The sequence below is a fragment of the Schistocerca gregaria genome, unplaced genomic scaffold (genome assembly GCF_023897955.1).
Source record: "Schistocerca gregaria isolate iqSchGreg1 unplaced genomic scaffold, iqSchGreg1.2 ptg000963l, whole genome shotgun sequence".
Classification (NCBI taxonomy): Eukaryota; Metazoa; Arthropoda; class Insecta; order Orthoptera; family Acrididae; genus Schistocerca; species Schistocerca gregaria.
Genome location: NW_026062315.1, coordinates 68,939 through 83,141, shown reverse-complemented (window position 1 = coordinate 83,141; position 14,203 = coordinate 68,939). Strand labels below are relative to the sequence as shown.

At 53.3% G+C, this 14,203-nt stretch overlaps 5 protein-coding genes across 11 annotated transcripts; 3 read left to right on the top strand and 2 right to left on the bottom strand.

Annotated features, from left to right (window-relative positions):
* The first annotated feature begins 487 nt into the window (after positions 1 to 487).
* Positions 488 to 2,506, top strand: LOC126326053 (uncharacterized). Of its 4 annotated transcripts, none has more exons than XM_049995505.1 (4): positions 488 to 560; positions 674 to 819; positions 973 to 1,071; positions 1,137 to 2,506. In XM_049995505.1, exons 2-4 carry the CDS (start codon positions 701 to 703, stop codon positions 1,849 to 1,851), a joined length of 933 nt encoding a protein of 310 aa, XP_049851462.1. In that variant the 5' UTR covers positions 488 to 560; positions 674 to 700; the 3' UTR covers positions 1,852 to 2,506. The 4 variants fall into 4 exon arrangements, with proteins under 4 accessions (XP_049851462.1, XP_049851461.1, XP_049851460.1 ...); XM_049995504.1 differs by having other exon boundaries at positions 667 to 819; XM_049995503.1 differs by having other exon boundaries at positions 488 to 819; positions 1,140 to 2,506.
* Positions 2,507 to 4,592: 2,086 nt separating this feature from the next.
* Positions 4,593 to 6,653, top strand: LOC126326033 (uncharacterized). Its single transcript, XM_049995478.1, has one exon. It carries the CDS (start codon positions 4,593 to 4,595, stop codon positions 6,651 to 6,653), a length of 2,061 nt encoding a protein of 686 aa, XP_049851435.1.
* LOC126326049 (uncharacterized) lies at positions 6,605 to 8,556 on the bottom strand. The gene has a single exon (XM_049995497.1). It carries the CDS (start codon positions 8,479 to 8,481, stop codon positions 6,685 to 6,687), a length of 1,797 nt encoding a protein of 598 aa, XP_049851454.1. The 5' UTR covers positions 8,482 to 8,556; the 3' UTR covers positions 6,605 to 6,684.
* Positions 8,557 to 9,267: 711 nt separating this feature from the next.
* LOC126326078 (uncharacterized) lies at positions 9,268 to 11,101 on the bottom strand. Of its 3 annotated transcripts, none has more exons than XM_049995536.1 (3): positions 10,942 to 11,101; positions 10,659 to 10,862; positions 9,268 to 10,582 (listed from the first exon to the last, which is right to left on the bottom strand). In XM_049995536.1, exons 2-3 carry the CDS (start codon positions 10,683 to 10,685, stop codon positions 9,467 to 9,469), a joined length of 1,143 nt encoding a protein of 380 aa, XP_049851493.1. In that variant the 5' UTR covers positions 10,686 to 10,862; positions 10,942 to 11,101; the 3' UTR covers positions 9,268 to 9,466. The 3 variants fall into 3 exon arrangements, with proteins under 3 accessions (XP_049851493.1, XP_049851491.1, XP_049851492.1); XM_049995534.1 differs by having other exon boundaries at positions 9,268 to 10,578; positions 10,942 to 11,100; XM_049995535.1 differs by lacking the exon at positions 10,942 to 11,101 and having other exon boundaries at positions 9,268 to 10,578; positions 10,659 to 10,925.
* A 28-nt stretch (positions 11,102 to 11,129) lies between these two features.
* Positions 11,130 to 14,203, top strand: LOC126326076 (probable glutamine--tRNA ligase). Of its 2 annotated transcripts, none has more exons than XM_049995530.1 (3): positions 11,130 to 11,655; positions 11,827 to 12,040; positions 12,204 to 14,203. In XM_049995530.1, exons 1-3 carry the CDS (start codon positions 11,506 to 11,508, stop codon positions 14,177 to 14,179), a joined length of 2,340 nt encoding a protein of 779 aa, XP_049851487.1. In that variant the 5' UTR covers positions 11,130 to 11,505; the 3' UTR covers positions 14,180 to 14,203. The 2 variants fall into 2 exon arrangements, with proteins under 2 accessions (XP_049851487.1, XP_049851488.1); XM_049995531.1 differs by having other exon boundaries at positions 11,130 to 11,690; positions 12,204 to 14,194.

Genomic DNA, 14,203 nt, shown 5'->3' with positions numbered 1-14,203 from the left:
GCCACCCCCACCGCCCCGATAGGAACCAACCACTCTCCCCCTCTCAGTAGAGGAAATAAACATTTTTTTGTTGATTTTTACTTCGGAAGGACACCGAGCGATGGATTCCGCAGCGACTCCGTGGCGTCTCCGCCGCCATTGTGAACCCCGTCTGCTACTTTTTTTAGTCCCGCCAAGGGCGATGAATCTTCCTCTATTGGCCCAAAACACGATCCCGTCTATTTTTGTCACCAGACGAAAAAAAAAGAAGCCCCCTGGCTTTTGTTGCCACGTTGCGGATCCGATTCGCATCGATTGGTGTTTATGCACGGCCCTCGAAAATTGTTTTCGCTGAATTTTTTACTCCCTCGATGCTCGCTGAATTCCATCAGGCGGAACCGCGTCGATCGCTTACCATCCACCCCATCTATCCTTCGGAGGTGGTAATTGAATTTTCTCAAAATGTTCGGCTAGCAAAAGTTTTTTTTTTTTTTTTAGTTTTAGTTCAGTCTATATGATCAAATGCATCAATCAACGTATGTTAACTGAGATCGCTGAACAACAATTGCAGATGGAAACAGGTTCGTCATCTGCTTACTACAACAGCACGGTCCAGCTTCACAAAAACGAGGCACCCAACTCAAAATCACTACCTACATACGTCAAACACATGAATAACGCAACAAGAATGCAGGACCTGTCTTCTCGTACGTTTTCTGAAATGATCGACGAAACGCCATTGGGACAGGAAGGATACGCCAACGAATCTATCACCGAAATGATCACGGACGAACCTAGGTCGCTATCGCCAGATTCTTTCTCATCGAGTTCCAGAGAAGAGTACGAAATTTTTTGACAAAAATTGTGTTTCATACATTCTATACAAAAAAAACGCTCGATTTGTGCCAACCGTAAATATGCCACACAATCTTGCTAGAGAGACTGCTGGATTTCATACACAAGTGTACGTGCGGCTAACGATCTTCTTTCCAGCGAGGAATTCGCTACCGCCATTCTGCACGCCATCGAATGCGGATCGTTTTCTCCAAGAAATTATCAGTTGGGTGAGTTGGTCAATCCCCATCTACAAAAGTACGTTTTTCAACGCATTGTCAGTTTTTATTGTATTCAATCGTCGTTTCACACAATTCTGTTAGAAGACAACGAAAAATCGCTACATCAAACGCACACGCTACAGCAAGAAAGAAGAGGCTGCCAACGGTATCCTCTCACTCCAGAGAGTCCGTGGCCCTGTCCTGGAATGACGCATTTGCTCAGCCCAGTAACTATGCCAGGTCGACCTTCCACGGACAAGAAGGTGCGCCTTCGGGCAGAAGGACCACAACTTCGATGAGCAGTGCTCCCTCTTATCACCTGGAAGGGTCCCTATCGAGTCACAGAAGAGGAAAGCCCCTTGATAACGTCACATTGCCGATGCCAATACCGAATTCTGAAAACCGCTATAATTTTCCCGTTGGTACTTCGAGTATGTCTACGCCCGAGACGCTTCCTACTGCATCTAGCTCTTCGTCGTCCAAGAAGCACCGACGAACTCCTCGCGCGAGACCGGAGAACCATCAATGCCCAAACTGCCATACGCTGGATTCTCCTTTATGGCGCAATTGCATGATAAGAGGCAAGTTGTTACATTTATGCAATTCCTGTGGATTACGCTACAAAAAACACAAATATTGTCCTTACTGTTACGTCGTTTATTACGATGCAGAAACAAACACGCACGACTGGTGTCAGTGTGTCATATGCCACAACTGGACCCACAGGCAGTGCATCATCAACGCCGGCGCCTCGAAGTCGATAAACCTGGACTCCTACCGATGTATAAATTGCTTCCAACAATCGGACTTCGAGTGAGAAGAAACGCCGCACCCTCGGCCCATACATAATGGGGGTGTGTATAGATGCATACAGTGGGCCTATATGTCAAGCTCAATCAATTGACCTTCCCTCGTTCTTTGGCGATGAGCGAACTGATAGAAAGCGCCTTTCTTTTGGTTCGTCTGCGTTCAAGACAGAATTCTGTTCGCGCGTGTTTTGCGTAAGCTTTGCTCTCAGACTATATATATGTGATATATATATATTGTGCCTTGTATATGTACATCTTTCGACACAAATCCTTGGTTTCTTCTGGTTTTGTGTCGGCCTAGCCAAGGAAAGAGCTTAAGTTTCGATGTAACGCGCTCTGCTGGTTTGTATTATTTATGTCTTGTAATATAGTCCCTTTAATAGACTGGAGGAGTGGAATTTTTTTTTTGGAGATCATTTGGCGATGTGGTCGTTTAGCCCTTCGTCGAACAATTGTTCAAGTGCCCCGTCTTGGACGTATATGGTCGAGTTGATAGCGCTGGATTGTCTTCTTGCCAATATTTGTGATCTGATTTTGTTGAGCGTTTCTGGAGCTACGAACGACTCCGGTTGGGTTTGGTCGTTTAGGTCTATGTCATGTAGAGTGATGGCGTAGTTGTCTGGGTAGTTGTCGCTTCTGGTTTCTTTTGAAGGGGGGTTGGTGTCGTCTAGTTCCGATTCGTCTGGGTCGATTTTTAGTTTTTTTGACAGTTGAATTTTTTCCGGTTTGCGCGTTTTGTGACGGCGACCGAAGAGGTTTAGGAGGTTTTGTTTGTATTCGTTGTCGTTTTCTTCTATGCGGATGCTCAGGTTGACCTGCGGATGTAGGATACCTAGCCTGGAGTCTTTGTTCAGGGTAACTAATAGGTAGGTGAGGATGGAGAAGAGGAAGGCGGTGCCGTAGGCGATGGAGAGCATGGAGATGATGAAGGTGGGAGTTCGAGGGAGGTTTTCGAATTGTTCGGGAGATATGAATTGAGGAGAGTTGATGCTGGTGAAATTGTGGTTTTGGATTTTTAGTTGGTGTTGGAGAGGTGAGAGTGCGTACAATTTTTGAGAGAGACAGTTTTCGTTTTGCAGGAGGTATACTCGATTGTGGAGCCAGATTTTAGGATTTTCGAAGAGGGAGAAGGCGGATTGGAGGTAGGAGAACGAGGATGGTAGTAGAGAGAGTTGGTGGCCAAGGTAGTATCCTTCAACGCAGGTTCCAGAGATGTTCCATTTAGATCTGGTCATCAGGTCTTTGACGATGGGTTCGGTTGTTTGGCTGGTTTCGTCGAGTTCGAACTTGAGGGTTTGTCCGTTGACGAGGCTGCTGAAGGCGTTAACGAGGTGGGGTTCGGACCCGAAGACAACGCAGCAGTGGGACCGGTTGCAGATGTTTTGTGCGAAGGGTTTTTTTTTTTGGGAGGTACAACAGGTAGGTTTCTGAGTCGAGGAACAGGACGAGGACGAGTTCTTTTGGGCTTCGGAGTTCTGGGGGGAGGGAGTTGGAGTACTGGTCGAAGCAGCAGGGGTAGGGTAGTTCAGCGTTTTGCGAGTCGTAGGCGGAGAAGGGGTTGAAGTAGTAGTAGATGTCGTTGTTTGGGTTGTACGGTCGAGAAAGGACTTTGGTGTGTGGGTACAATTTTTTCCAGACGCCCCATGTCGTTAGGGTTGAAGGGAGGACGGGGATAGTTTGTTCGAAGAGCGAGGTGTTGAGGGGTAGGCCGCCGAGTTGAGACCAGAAGGTTTGGGAGTTTTCGTCGATCAAGACGAAGTTGTTCTGAAAGACATAGTTTGTCATAGAAAGTTGTCTTTTTTGCGGGGGGGGAAAAAAGGGCAGTTAGTTTTTCTGGTTGGGGTGAGAGGGGGTGGGGTTGAGCGGCAGCGGCGGGCGGTTTGGTTGAAGGGAGGCGAAGAGAGGGGAGTGCGCGGGATACCTTGGGGGGGAGTCCGTGTGTAGGACGGTGTTTGAGTGGGTTATTGGCGACCACGTGACGGCTATGCGTTTTTCTCCGGCGACGTCGTTCACGACGCCGTGATAGTTGAGGATTTCGACTGGATAGGCTCTGGCGTCGTTATTGCCGGCTTCTATGCCGATGACCAGGGTGTCGTCGACGTTTTGTGAGTGACAGAGTGAGAGGGACGACAGGAGGATGGCGAGGGCGAGGAAGAGTTTAGGGGGGGGGGGGGGATGCCATGGGGGGGGGCGTTTACGGGTGGAGGGGAGGGAGGAGAGAGAGGAAATGGGTGGGGGCGAGGTGGGAGGAGAGGGGGCAGAAAAAAAAAAAAAGAGAAAAAGTGAGTTTTGGGAGCGAGTGTGGGTTGTGGAGGTGGGGTGGGGGCTGGGCGGAGGGGGGGTTGGGAGGGTGGGCGTGGAGGTGGGGGGGTTGGAGAAAGGTCGAAAAAATTTTGTACTGAAAAAATGGTTTTGGTCATTTGTGCTTGAGAAGATTAGAGAGCGCCATGGACTACTTCTACCAGGTGGAGGACCACGATGGAGTTAGGTTTTCGTGGAATTTGTGGCCGTCGGACGAGAGGGAGGCGGCGAGGAATGTGGTGCCGCTGGGTTGCATGTACACGTGTTTGAAGAACGGCAATCGCGTGCCGAGAGTGGCGTACGCGCCGCTGACGTGCAAGTGCGCGTACAAGGTGGTGTTGAATCCGTATTGGTGCGTGGGACGCGGAGAAGGGCGGGACAGCGGCAGGGACAGATCTGACGAAATTTTGTGTGTGTGTGTATGGAGGGGTGGTGAAGTTTGGTGGACATGAGCAGCAAGACGTGGGTGTGTCCCTATTGTTGCCAGAAGAATTGGTTTCCGGCGAAGTACCAGGGGATGTCCGAGACGAGCGTGCCGTTGGAGTTGAGCGCGGAGGCGACGACGATAGAGTACAGGGTGAGGGAGGCGGGGCCTGGGATAGGGTTTTTGATGTTGGTGGACACGTGCGTGGAGGAGGGCGAGTTGGAGGAGTTGAGGGGTTGTTTGTTGAGGGTGTTGCGAGAGGTGCCGTCGAATTCGTTGGTTGGCTTGGTGACGTTTGGCAGCACGGTGCAGGTGTACGAGTTGGGGGGGGAGGAGTGCGAGTACGAGGTGGTGTACGCGTTTGGGGGGGAGGAGGAGATGAGTCCGAGGGACATGGGCGCGTACTTGAACGTGGAGAGAGACGCGAGGCAGAAGGCTCAGGTCGGAGTGGGCAATCGGTTCATGGCGCCTTATGCGAAGTGTAGGAGGAACATGGAGGCCGCGTTGAGGAACTTGTCGCCGGATCCGTTCGAGGTGCAGAAGGGCAGCAGGCCGCGCCGGTGCATGGGCATGGCGGTCAGCACGGCGATATGCTTGTTGGAGAGCGCGCTGTCCGGGTCCGGGGGGAGGATCATGCTGTTTGCGGGCGGTCCCGGCAACGTGGGATTGGGCGCCATCGTCGGACAGCGAATCAAGGACCCCATTCGCACGCACAACGAGCTGCACCGAGAGTGCGCGCCCTACGTGCACCAGGCGAGCAAGTTCTACAGCACGTGGAGCGAGAAGCTCGTGGCGAACGGACACGCCTTCGACATGTTTTCCTGCTCTCTGAACCAGACGGGACTGCTGGAGATGCGCAAGCTGAGCGAGAGCACGGGCGGCATCGTCGTGTTGGCGAACGGGTTCAGTTCTCCGGAATTCCAGAAAAGTCTGTTCAAATTGTTCGAAAAAGACGAGTCCGGAAATTTGAACATGGCGTTTCTCGGGGTGGTGGAGGTCGTGGTCACCTCGCCCCTCGCGGTTAGCGGGTGCGTTGGACACGTGTCGCCAATGGACGGCGTCGGCCCGGGCATCTCCGGCAGCCCGATAGGCCGCGGCACCAATCGGTGGAGGGTCTGCGCCTTGGACTCCTTTTCCACCCTCGGAATTTTTTTTGAGTACAAACCTGTCAAAGTCAGACCGAAGCTCGCCTCCGCGTCCGAACAGCGCGCGGTCGTCCAGTTCCGCGTCGAGTACCAGCACGCCTCGGGCGCGCGAGTCCAAAGGGTCACCACGGTCTGTCGCACCGTGCTCCTCCCGGGCACGTCGCCCCTCCAACTCATCCAGGGCTTCGACTACGAGTGCGCCGCCGCTCTGTTTGCCAGACTCGTCGTCCACAAGAGCGAGAAGGAGGACCTGAACTGCCTCGCTCAAATCGACAAGCATCTCATCCTCCTCATGAAGAGGTTCTGCTCCTACACCAAGGACCTCCCCTCGTCCATACAGGTTCCCCAGGAGCTGACTCTCTACAGCCAGTTCATGTACTACTTCAGGCGAGGACCGCTCATCCAAATCTTCAACAACACCCCGGACGAGTCCGTGTTCTTCCGGTTCTACCTCTCCAGGGAGTGCGTCGGCAACGTGGTCATCATGCTCCAGCCTACGCTCGACTCCTACACGCTCGACTCCGACCCCGTGCCCGCGTTTCTGTCCTCCAGTAGCATCACGCCCAACAACGTCCTCCTCCTGGACACCTTCTTCCACCTCGTCGTCCACGTGGGCACCACCATCGCGCAGTGGAGAGACGCTGGCTACCACCTGAACCCCGAGTACGAGAACCTCAAGGAGCTCCTCACCGTCCCGTTCTCGGACGCTCAGTCCCTCCTCTCGGACAGACTCCCCGTACCCATCTACATAGAATGCGACCAGCACACCAGCCAGGCCAGGTTCCTCATCGCCATCGTCGACCCCGCCACCACGCACCTCACGCAGAGCACGATCAGGCCGTCGGCCGACCAGCCCTCGTCGCAGGTCATCCTCACCGAAGACTCGAGCTTGCAGACGTTCATGAACAGACTTTTCTACCTGACTTGCAAGGAAAACTAAAAAAAAAAAAAAACACATTTTTATTTCCTCTTCAGTACTCTCCGCCCCCGCGGAACTCCCTCGAATTCGCGTTGACGCCCGTGGCAATGTTGAGCTGCTTGTTCCTGGCCACCTCCGCCTTCGCGCAGTTGGTTATGCGGTGCCCGAGCCCCCCGCAGTACGAACAGCCCTTGAACGACGGGTCGACGCCCATCGGCGCGAGGTCGATGTCGGTCTCCAGCGTCTGCAAGAACGGCGGCACGCGCTGCTTGGCCTCGATCAGCAGCTGCTTGAGGTCCAGGAGGATGTTGGGGTTGCACATCTTGTTGATAAACGTGGTCGCCAGGCCCGTGTGACCCCCGCGCCCCGTGCGCCCGATGCGGTGCACGTAGTTCTCGATCTCCTTGGGCATGTCGAAGTTGATCACGTGCTGAATCTTGGGAAAGTCCAGCCCCTTCGACGCCACGTCCGTGGCGATGAGCACGTCCTTCTGTCCGGCCTTGAACGCGCGGATCGACGCCAGCCGGTCGGTCTGGTCCTTCCCGCCGTGAATGCACACGGCCTCCACGCCCTTCAACAGCAGGTACTCGTGAATGTCGTCCACGTCGCTCTTGTTCTCGCAAAAGATCAAAACCGGCGGCGGCGTCTTCTGCAGACACTCGAGCAAATACGTCAGCTTCGCTTCGTCCAAAACGTACTCCACCTCCTGCAGCACGTCCAAACTGGCCGCGCCCGCCCTCCCGACGTTGACCTCCACCGGCCTCACCAGCGCCGACATCGCGAACCTCTGAATCGTCTTCGGCATCGTCGCCGAAAACAACACCGTCTGCCTCTGCTGCACGAAGTGATCCATAATCGTCCGAATCTCGTCCTCGAACCCCACGTCTATCAGCCGATCCGCCTCGTCCATACAAAGGTACCTGCAAAACATCAGCGACATCTTCCTCTCCTTCAGCCAGTGTATCAGGCGACCCGGCGTCGCCACCACCACGTGGCACCCGTACCGAATCGCCTGCTCTTGCTCGTGCATCCTCGTGCCGCCTATCAAGCACAGCGGGTGCAGCGGCGGGTATCCCGAGCGCGCCAACACCAAACACAAATCGTTCACGAAATCGTACGTCTGCTGCGCCAACTCTCTCGACGGACATATTATCAACCCCAACGGACCCTCTTCCGGCCTCAACGGCAACTTCATCTGCTCCTCTAGCGCGAACAACACTATCGGCAACACGAACACCACCGTCTTCCCAGACCCCGTGTGCGCCACGCCTATCATGTCTCTCCCAGATAATATCACCGGCAACCCCTGCATCTGTATCGGCGACGGCTTCACTATGTTCCTGCTGTGCAAAAACTTCAACACGGGCCCCGGCAACTTCAAATCCTCAAACCTCTCCACCAACGGCGGCACCTCCTCCCCCGACACGTCCACCCTCCTCTTCTGTCTTATCGCCCTCTCCTCCTCACCAGACCTCTCCAATATCCACCTAGGCGGCCTCCAACTCGTCTTCAAACTCTCCGTAAACACCACCCCGTGCGCCCTCGCCGCCACGCTCTGCAACGGCATGTCCTGCGTCATCGCCCTCAATATCTCCTCCTCTTGCTCCGCCCTCCTCACCTCCTCACCCACCTTCCTCTCCAACGCGTCCCTCGTAAAATGCTCCTCAAACAAAGACTTCTTCGACAACGGCCCCGAACTAAACTGCTGCAACTTCTCAGCCTCCACCCCCTCCCTCTGTCGCTTCACCTTCGACTTCAACCTGTCCCTCAACTCCTCCATCCTCCTCTGCTTCCTCACCTTCAACGGCACCCACTCCTCCGCCCCCTCTTCCTCGTCCTTCTCGCACATCTCTATCTCTCTCTCGCCCCCGCTCTCTGCTCTAACCTCTCCGCCAGTCTCTCTCCTCTCCACTCGGCCGGCGGCTCAACTAACCCACCCACCCCCCCAAAAAAAAACAAAACGCAACGAAAAAAAAAAAAAAAACGCAAAAAAAACCCCCCCCCACACACCCACACAACATGTCCGACTACTACGACCCTGACCACATCCTCATCACCCAAACCGTACCGTCCGCCCCCCTCACCCCTCCACCCCCCTCCACCCCCCTCACCCCCCCCAGCCCCTCCCCGTCACCTTCCAGTTCGACGTCCGCAACCTCGGACACCTCCTCTCCAGCGACCCAGACAACTCACCCACCAAACACGCACGTCCCACCCCCCCCCACCCCCCCCCCCAACTCCCCCCTAACCCCCCTCCTCCCCCAGCTCAAGAAAGGCTCCAAAACCCACCTCCCCCTCTGGCTCGCCCACACCCTCTTCAAAAAAAAATTCGTCCAACTCTCCCTCCCACACACCCACTCCCTCTCCGTCCGCCGCGAACTCAAGGCCAACGCCCCCAACGCCTCCATGAAACACAACCCCCACTTCTACTCTCTGGGCACCCTCCTCGCCCGCTCTCTCCCCCACGACCAAGACCTCCCCTCCATCCTCCAAGAAACCTTCAAAGCCAGGTTCCCCTCTCTCCTCGCCAACGCGCAAAACTGGAGGCACAAAGACTCCTCCATCGTCACCGACCCCATGTCCGAAGACGAAAAAAAATGTACGCTAAAAAAAAAAAAAAAATACACCCAACAACTAACGCCCTCTATCATAGTATTCGAAATAGGACACAACGCCTTCATAAACTACGAAAACTGGTCTCACGGCAAAACCAACTGCCTCTCTATCTCTCCTACCATGCAAGCCATCCTCAAAAACAGGAAAAAAAACCAAGCACCCCACTAACCCCTTACCTAAAAAAAAAAAAACCTCCACCCCATCCAACCCCCCCTTTCTTACACCCCCCTGTCACCCGCGAACTCCGCTCTCTCCGACTCGCTGCCAAACTTCCTTATCACTATCACGTGAATCTTCGTCTCCTCGTTCGTGTCCGCCGGCATATCGTACACGCACTTGACCGCCCAGTCCAACTCCAATATGTTCTGAAGCGACAATGCATACTCGTACTGAATAGCGCACGACACCAAAACAAAATAGGCTCCCGGCTTCATCACGCGACTCACTTCCCTGCAAGCCATCAACAGGTCATCCACCACGCTCGAACTCGTCAATAAACTGTCCAAACAACCCTTGTCAACCACCAAATCGAAATACCCCTCTTCAAATCCCTGACCCAACTCAAGCACGCTCATGCATCGGTACTCCAACCTGGGATCGTGCACCCTCCCCTCTCTAGCACGAATCAAACTCTCCACAAAATCAATGCTCACAATACGCTCAATTCTTACCTTCTCGCACTCCAACAACTCCTCATCCAGCAGGCTAATCCCACAACCAAGATGCAACACTCGAAGCGCCTCCTTTCTCTCTGACAAATCGGTCTTCTTCAACACGCACTCCTCAATCGTCTCCCATCCTACGTACCACTCGTGCGGCTCAAACGACGGATCAATCGCCTGGTACCTTCTCTCCCAAAACGCCGGACGGCCAAAATCCTTCAACAACTTCTCTCCCAACACCGATTCAGCCGCATTTCGCCCCTCCGACTCCTGCACCCTGTCCTCCGACTTCTCCTTCCCGAACATCTTCATTCTCTCCCCCACGCTCATCCCCTTCATGGCCTCGTCGTACACGTCGAAAAAACGCAAATAAAACAAAATCAACTGAGGCCAAAAATTGCTCACACACGCCTCGAAATTGTAACAGCTAGGCATCAACTTCCTCGTCAGCCGAATCAACACCTCGTGTCTCGCCAGCGCGTCTCGACGACGCTCGAAAAACTCCCTGACTCTCAGAAGCTCCATCGGCGGCTCGCGCGCCGAATCCACTCGCGGCGCAAGGTCGCTCGTGCTAAAATCTGACTTGAACACCGAAAAAAACGAAAAATAGGCATCGGCAAGCTCGCAAACTATCTTCTTGTCTCTCTTAATCTCGTTCACTAGGTTGGCTGTCTATGCAAAAAAAAAAAGTCAACATACCCACCAATAACACCCCCAGCGAAATAAAAGCTGCGCCAAAACCACGCACCGTAAGCGTCTTGTAGCACATCACCATTGTAAGCAGCGTCTATCCATTTAACCTTGTTGTTAAGTGCAAGGGTCATTCTCGCAGAATTGAACGCAATGGTCATCACCGACTCGGTCATCATCACCTTGCAAATCGTTTCCCGGAAATTTTCGCAGTGCTCCTCCCAGTAAGACGCCGCATAATGTAAATTGCGCGTGAAGAAATCTATTCTCTGTCAGCTCCTCTCCATTTGCCGGGGCCTAGGGTCGCCCCGCAAAAAAACAACGCTCTCACTAAGTTGTACCTGCTTCAAACCGACTCAGACACATTTTTTTTCACGCCAGGACAAAACCTCCTACCTCTTCGCTCTGAAAAAGGAAAAAAAAGTTCTCGGCAGCGACCAACAAAAAAAATGCAGTCCAGCCGCTCTTGTAGCGTTCGTGACTCAAAACCTGTCTGATAACGAAAAAAAAAGCACCCATTTTATACGCTCAATATCCTTTACACAAGCTACACACACTGCCGCAGTTGTCACCGAATGTGTAAAAAGTTGCGCCAAAACAGGAGCTCGATGTACCCCTCCAGTGGCAGCACCTGAAAAACCTCTGAGGAACCCCGTTCAAGAGCGCCCCTGAGCAGGCGCTTTGGATGTTGTTGACCGGGCGTGCAAGGCTTGACGGGTCGTCTCTTAGCCAGGACGCCCCCGTGTTGGAAGCGCGTTTCTAGGCTGAAAGGGATGGCCGTCCGGAGTTCGCCTTTCTCAGCTTTGAGAGGGCAAACGCGGCCATAGGCAGGGCTTTTTCGACGCTCTGCATAGAAGAAACCACGACAAAAAAATTTTCATTTTTTCTCAGAGCAGGGTCTATCAATGCAGGGGGCGACTTTTGCGGGCTACAATGACGTCCGGGGGTATCTGGCCGAAGAGTTTGGATGGGACGCCACTTCTCAGGCGAAGCGGCTAGAAGACGTGGTGAAGAACAAGAAGCTGGTCTCCAATCTTGTGGCCATATTTAATTATGTATGAAAGATAGTGTAGTTAAAAGAGTGGGAGTTGTGCGTAGAATTTTGAGATTTGTCAAGGATGGGCGGCATAAGGCATCTCTTTGAGAGACACAGACGCGCACATTGTACCGTCTTTTTTCCGCCCGGCGCTCGGTGTTCGTAACCTTGTGCTTTGCTTGTTTCGTAGACGAGAGGTTATGACGTAGAGCAGAGGAGGTCAGTGGCGAACCTGCTGTTCGACTTGGCGGGGCGACTGAGCTCGGCCTTGAAATGTTTTCAGCAGGTGGTTTGTTGGATTGTAGAGGGTCAGGCTCGAGCCCCGCACCTGGATGCCATCGTGGAATACGTAAAGAAGCACGGAGACCCGAGCACCGAAGAAATTGAGGCAAATTGCGGGATAGGTATGCAAGAGAGAATGAGAGGCTCGTTGTTGTACGCGTAGGGGGATAATACACGCGTATGAGAAGCAATGCATACGCATTCGTCCTGTCGTGTGTGTGTGCGTACACAAATGTCTGAACGTGCGCTGACGAGGTGCGTTGTGCGTACGCTTTTTCGAACTAGGCCAATTTGTGGACGAGGGCGAAGTGAAGAGTGTGATTAAGGAGCTGTTGGACGAGAACATGGGCGAGCTCAAAGAGAAGAGGTACCAGATGGTCTCGTGGCTGCATAGCCAGCTTCGGCTGCGGTTGCCTTGGGCCGACAGAGCTCTGGTTAATCGAGAATTGATGAACCGGCTGAATGAGACCATAGGCCCCAAACAAGATGGCGAGGTGCAGCGCGTGTCCGCGAAGAGACCGTCTGGTAAGAAAAAGTCTTCTCCGTCTGCCGAGGCAGGTTCAGAGGCCTCTCGTATCTCGGAGAGCATCGCCTTTCCCATGCCCTGCGAGAACACGAATCAGGACCTTCGACTGTTGAAAGAGCATCTAGAGAGAACTGGAGGAATTGTCATCACGCGCTTCCCGCCTGAGCCGAACGGCTTTTTGCACATCGGTCATGCCAAAGCGATGAATCTGAACTTCGGGTATGCCAGCAAGATGAATGGCAAATGCTACCTGCGATTTGATGACACGAATCCAGCAGCGGAAACGCAGGAATATATCGATTCGATCATCGACATGACCGAATGGCTTGGATACAAACCCCACGCGGTTACCTATGCGAGCGACTATTTCGGCAAATTGTACGATTTGGCGGTCGAGTTGATAAAGCGCGGAAAGGCATTTGTGTGCCACCAGCGTCCAGAAGAATATCGTGGCCTGAACGATGTAGAGGCAAAAAAGAGTCCTTGGCGTGACCGTCCAATTGAAGAAAACCTGAAACTGTTTCGAGACATGAAGAACGGGAAACTAAGAGAAGGAGAGGCCAGTCTGAGAATGAAAATGGACATAGAAAGTCCCAATCCCTGTATGTGGGATTTGGTTGCATATCGTATAAAATATCATCCTCACCCCCGTACGGGCGACCAATGGTGTATCTATCCGAGCTACGACTTCACACATTGCATCAACGACTCCCTTGAAGACATCACTCATTCCCTCTGCACCTTGGAATACGTGCCAAGAAACCAAAGCTATTATTGGCTCTTGGATGCACTCCAGCTCTATCGCCCCCTTGTATGGGAATATGGACGTTTAAACCTCACACACACGGTTTTATCCAAACGCGTTTTGGTTCGTCTTGTAAACGAGAAAATCGTCTCCGGATTCGACGATCCGCGCATGCCCACCCTGTCTGGGTACCGTCGCCGAGGGTACACGAGTCGAGCCATTAATCGGTTCTGCGAGGATGTGGGCGTCACTCGTGCGGACGGCGTCTTCATACCTATCTCTCGACTCGAACACGCTCTTAGAGAAGACCTGGACTCCAGGGCCCCGCGACTCATGGCCGTCCTCTATCCCCTGAAGGTCATCATATCTAACTTGGACGAATCCATCCAGGTCACTCGCCAAAATATTCCTGGATTTCCAGAAAAGGGCTCCAACACCGTCGACCTTACCAAAGTCATCTATATTGACAAAGCCGACTTTCGCGAACACGACGTGCCGAACTTTCACAACCTGGCCCTTCACACTTCCTCCGGCAAGCTGAAATGGGTCCGACTCCGATACGGCCCGGTCATCGCCGTCACAGACGTCATGCGCAGCGACTCCGGAGAGATCACCGAACTTATCGCTGTACATGACCCTCACGCCACCAAGTCGTCCGGCACCATTCACTGGGTCTCTGCTCCGGACCAACCGTGTCCGAACGGTCCCTCCTTGAAAGCCGAGTTTCGTCTGTACGATCACCTATTCAAAAGCGAAAAGCCGGCCTCTTTGAAGGACGCCGCGCTCTTCAACGACGTCAACCCGGACAGTCTCGTCATTACACATGGATACGTCGACTCGACTGCGTCGAAACTCAAAGCTTGGGACCACGTCCAGTTCGAGCGGCTTGGCTTCTTCAACGTGGATCCTGACTCCTTCAAAGACCATCCGCTGCAGCTCATTTTCAACCGTTCCGTGCCACTTAACGAGGCAAAAGACAAACCAAAATAAAACGGATCGTCTCCGAGAAAAAAA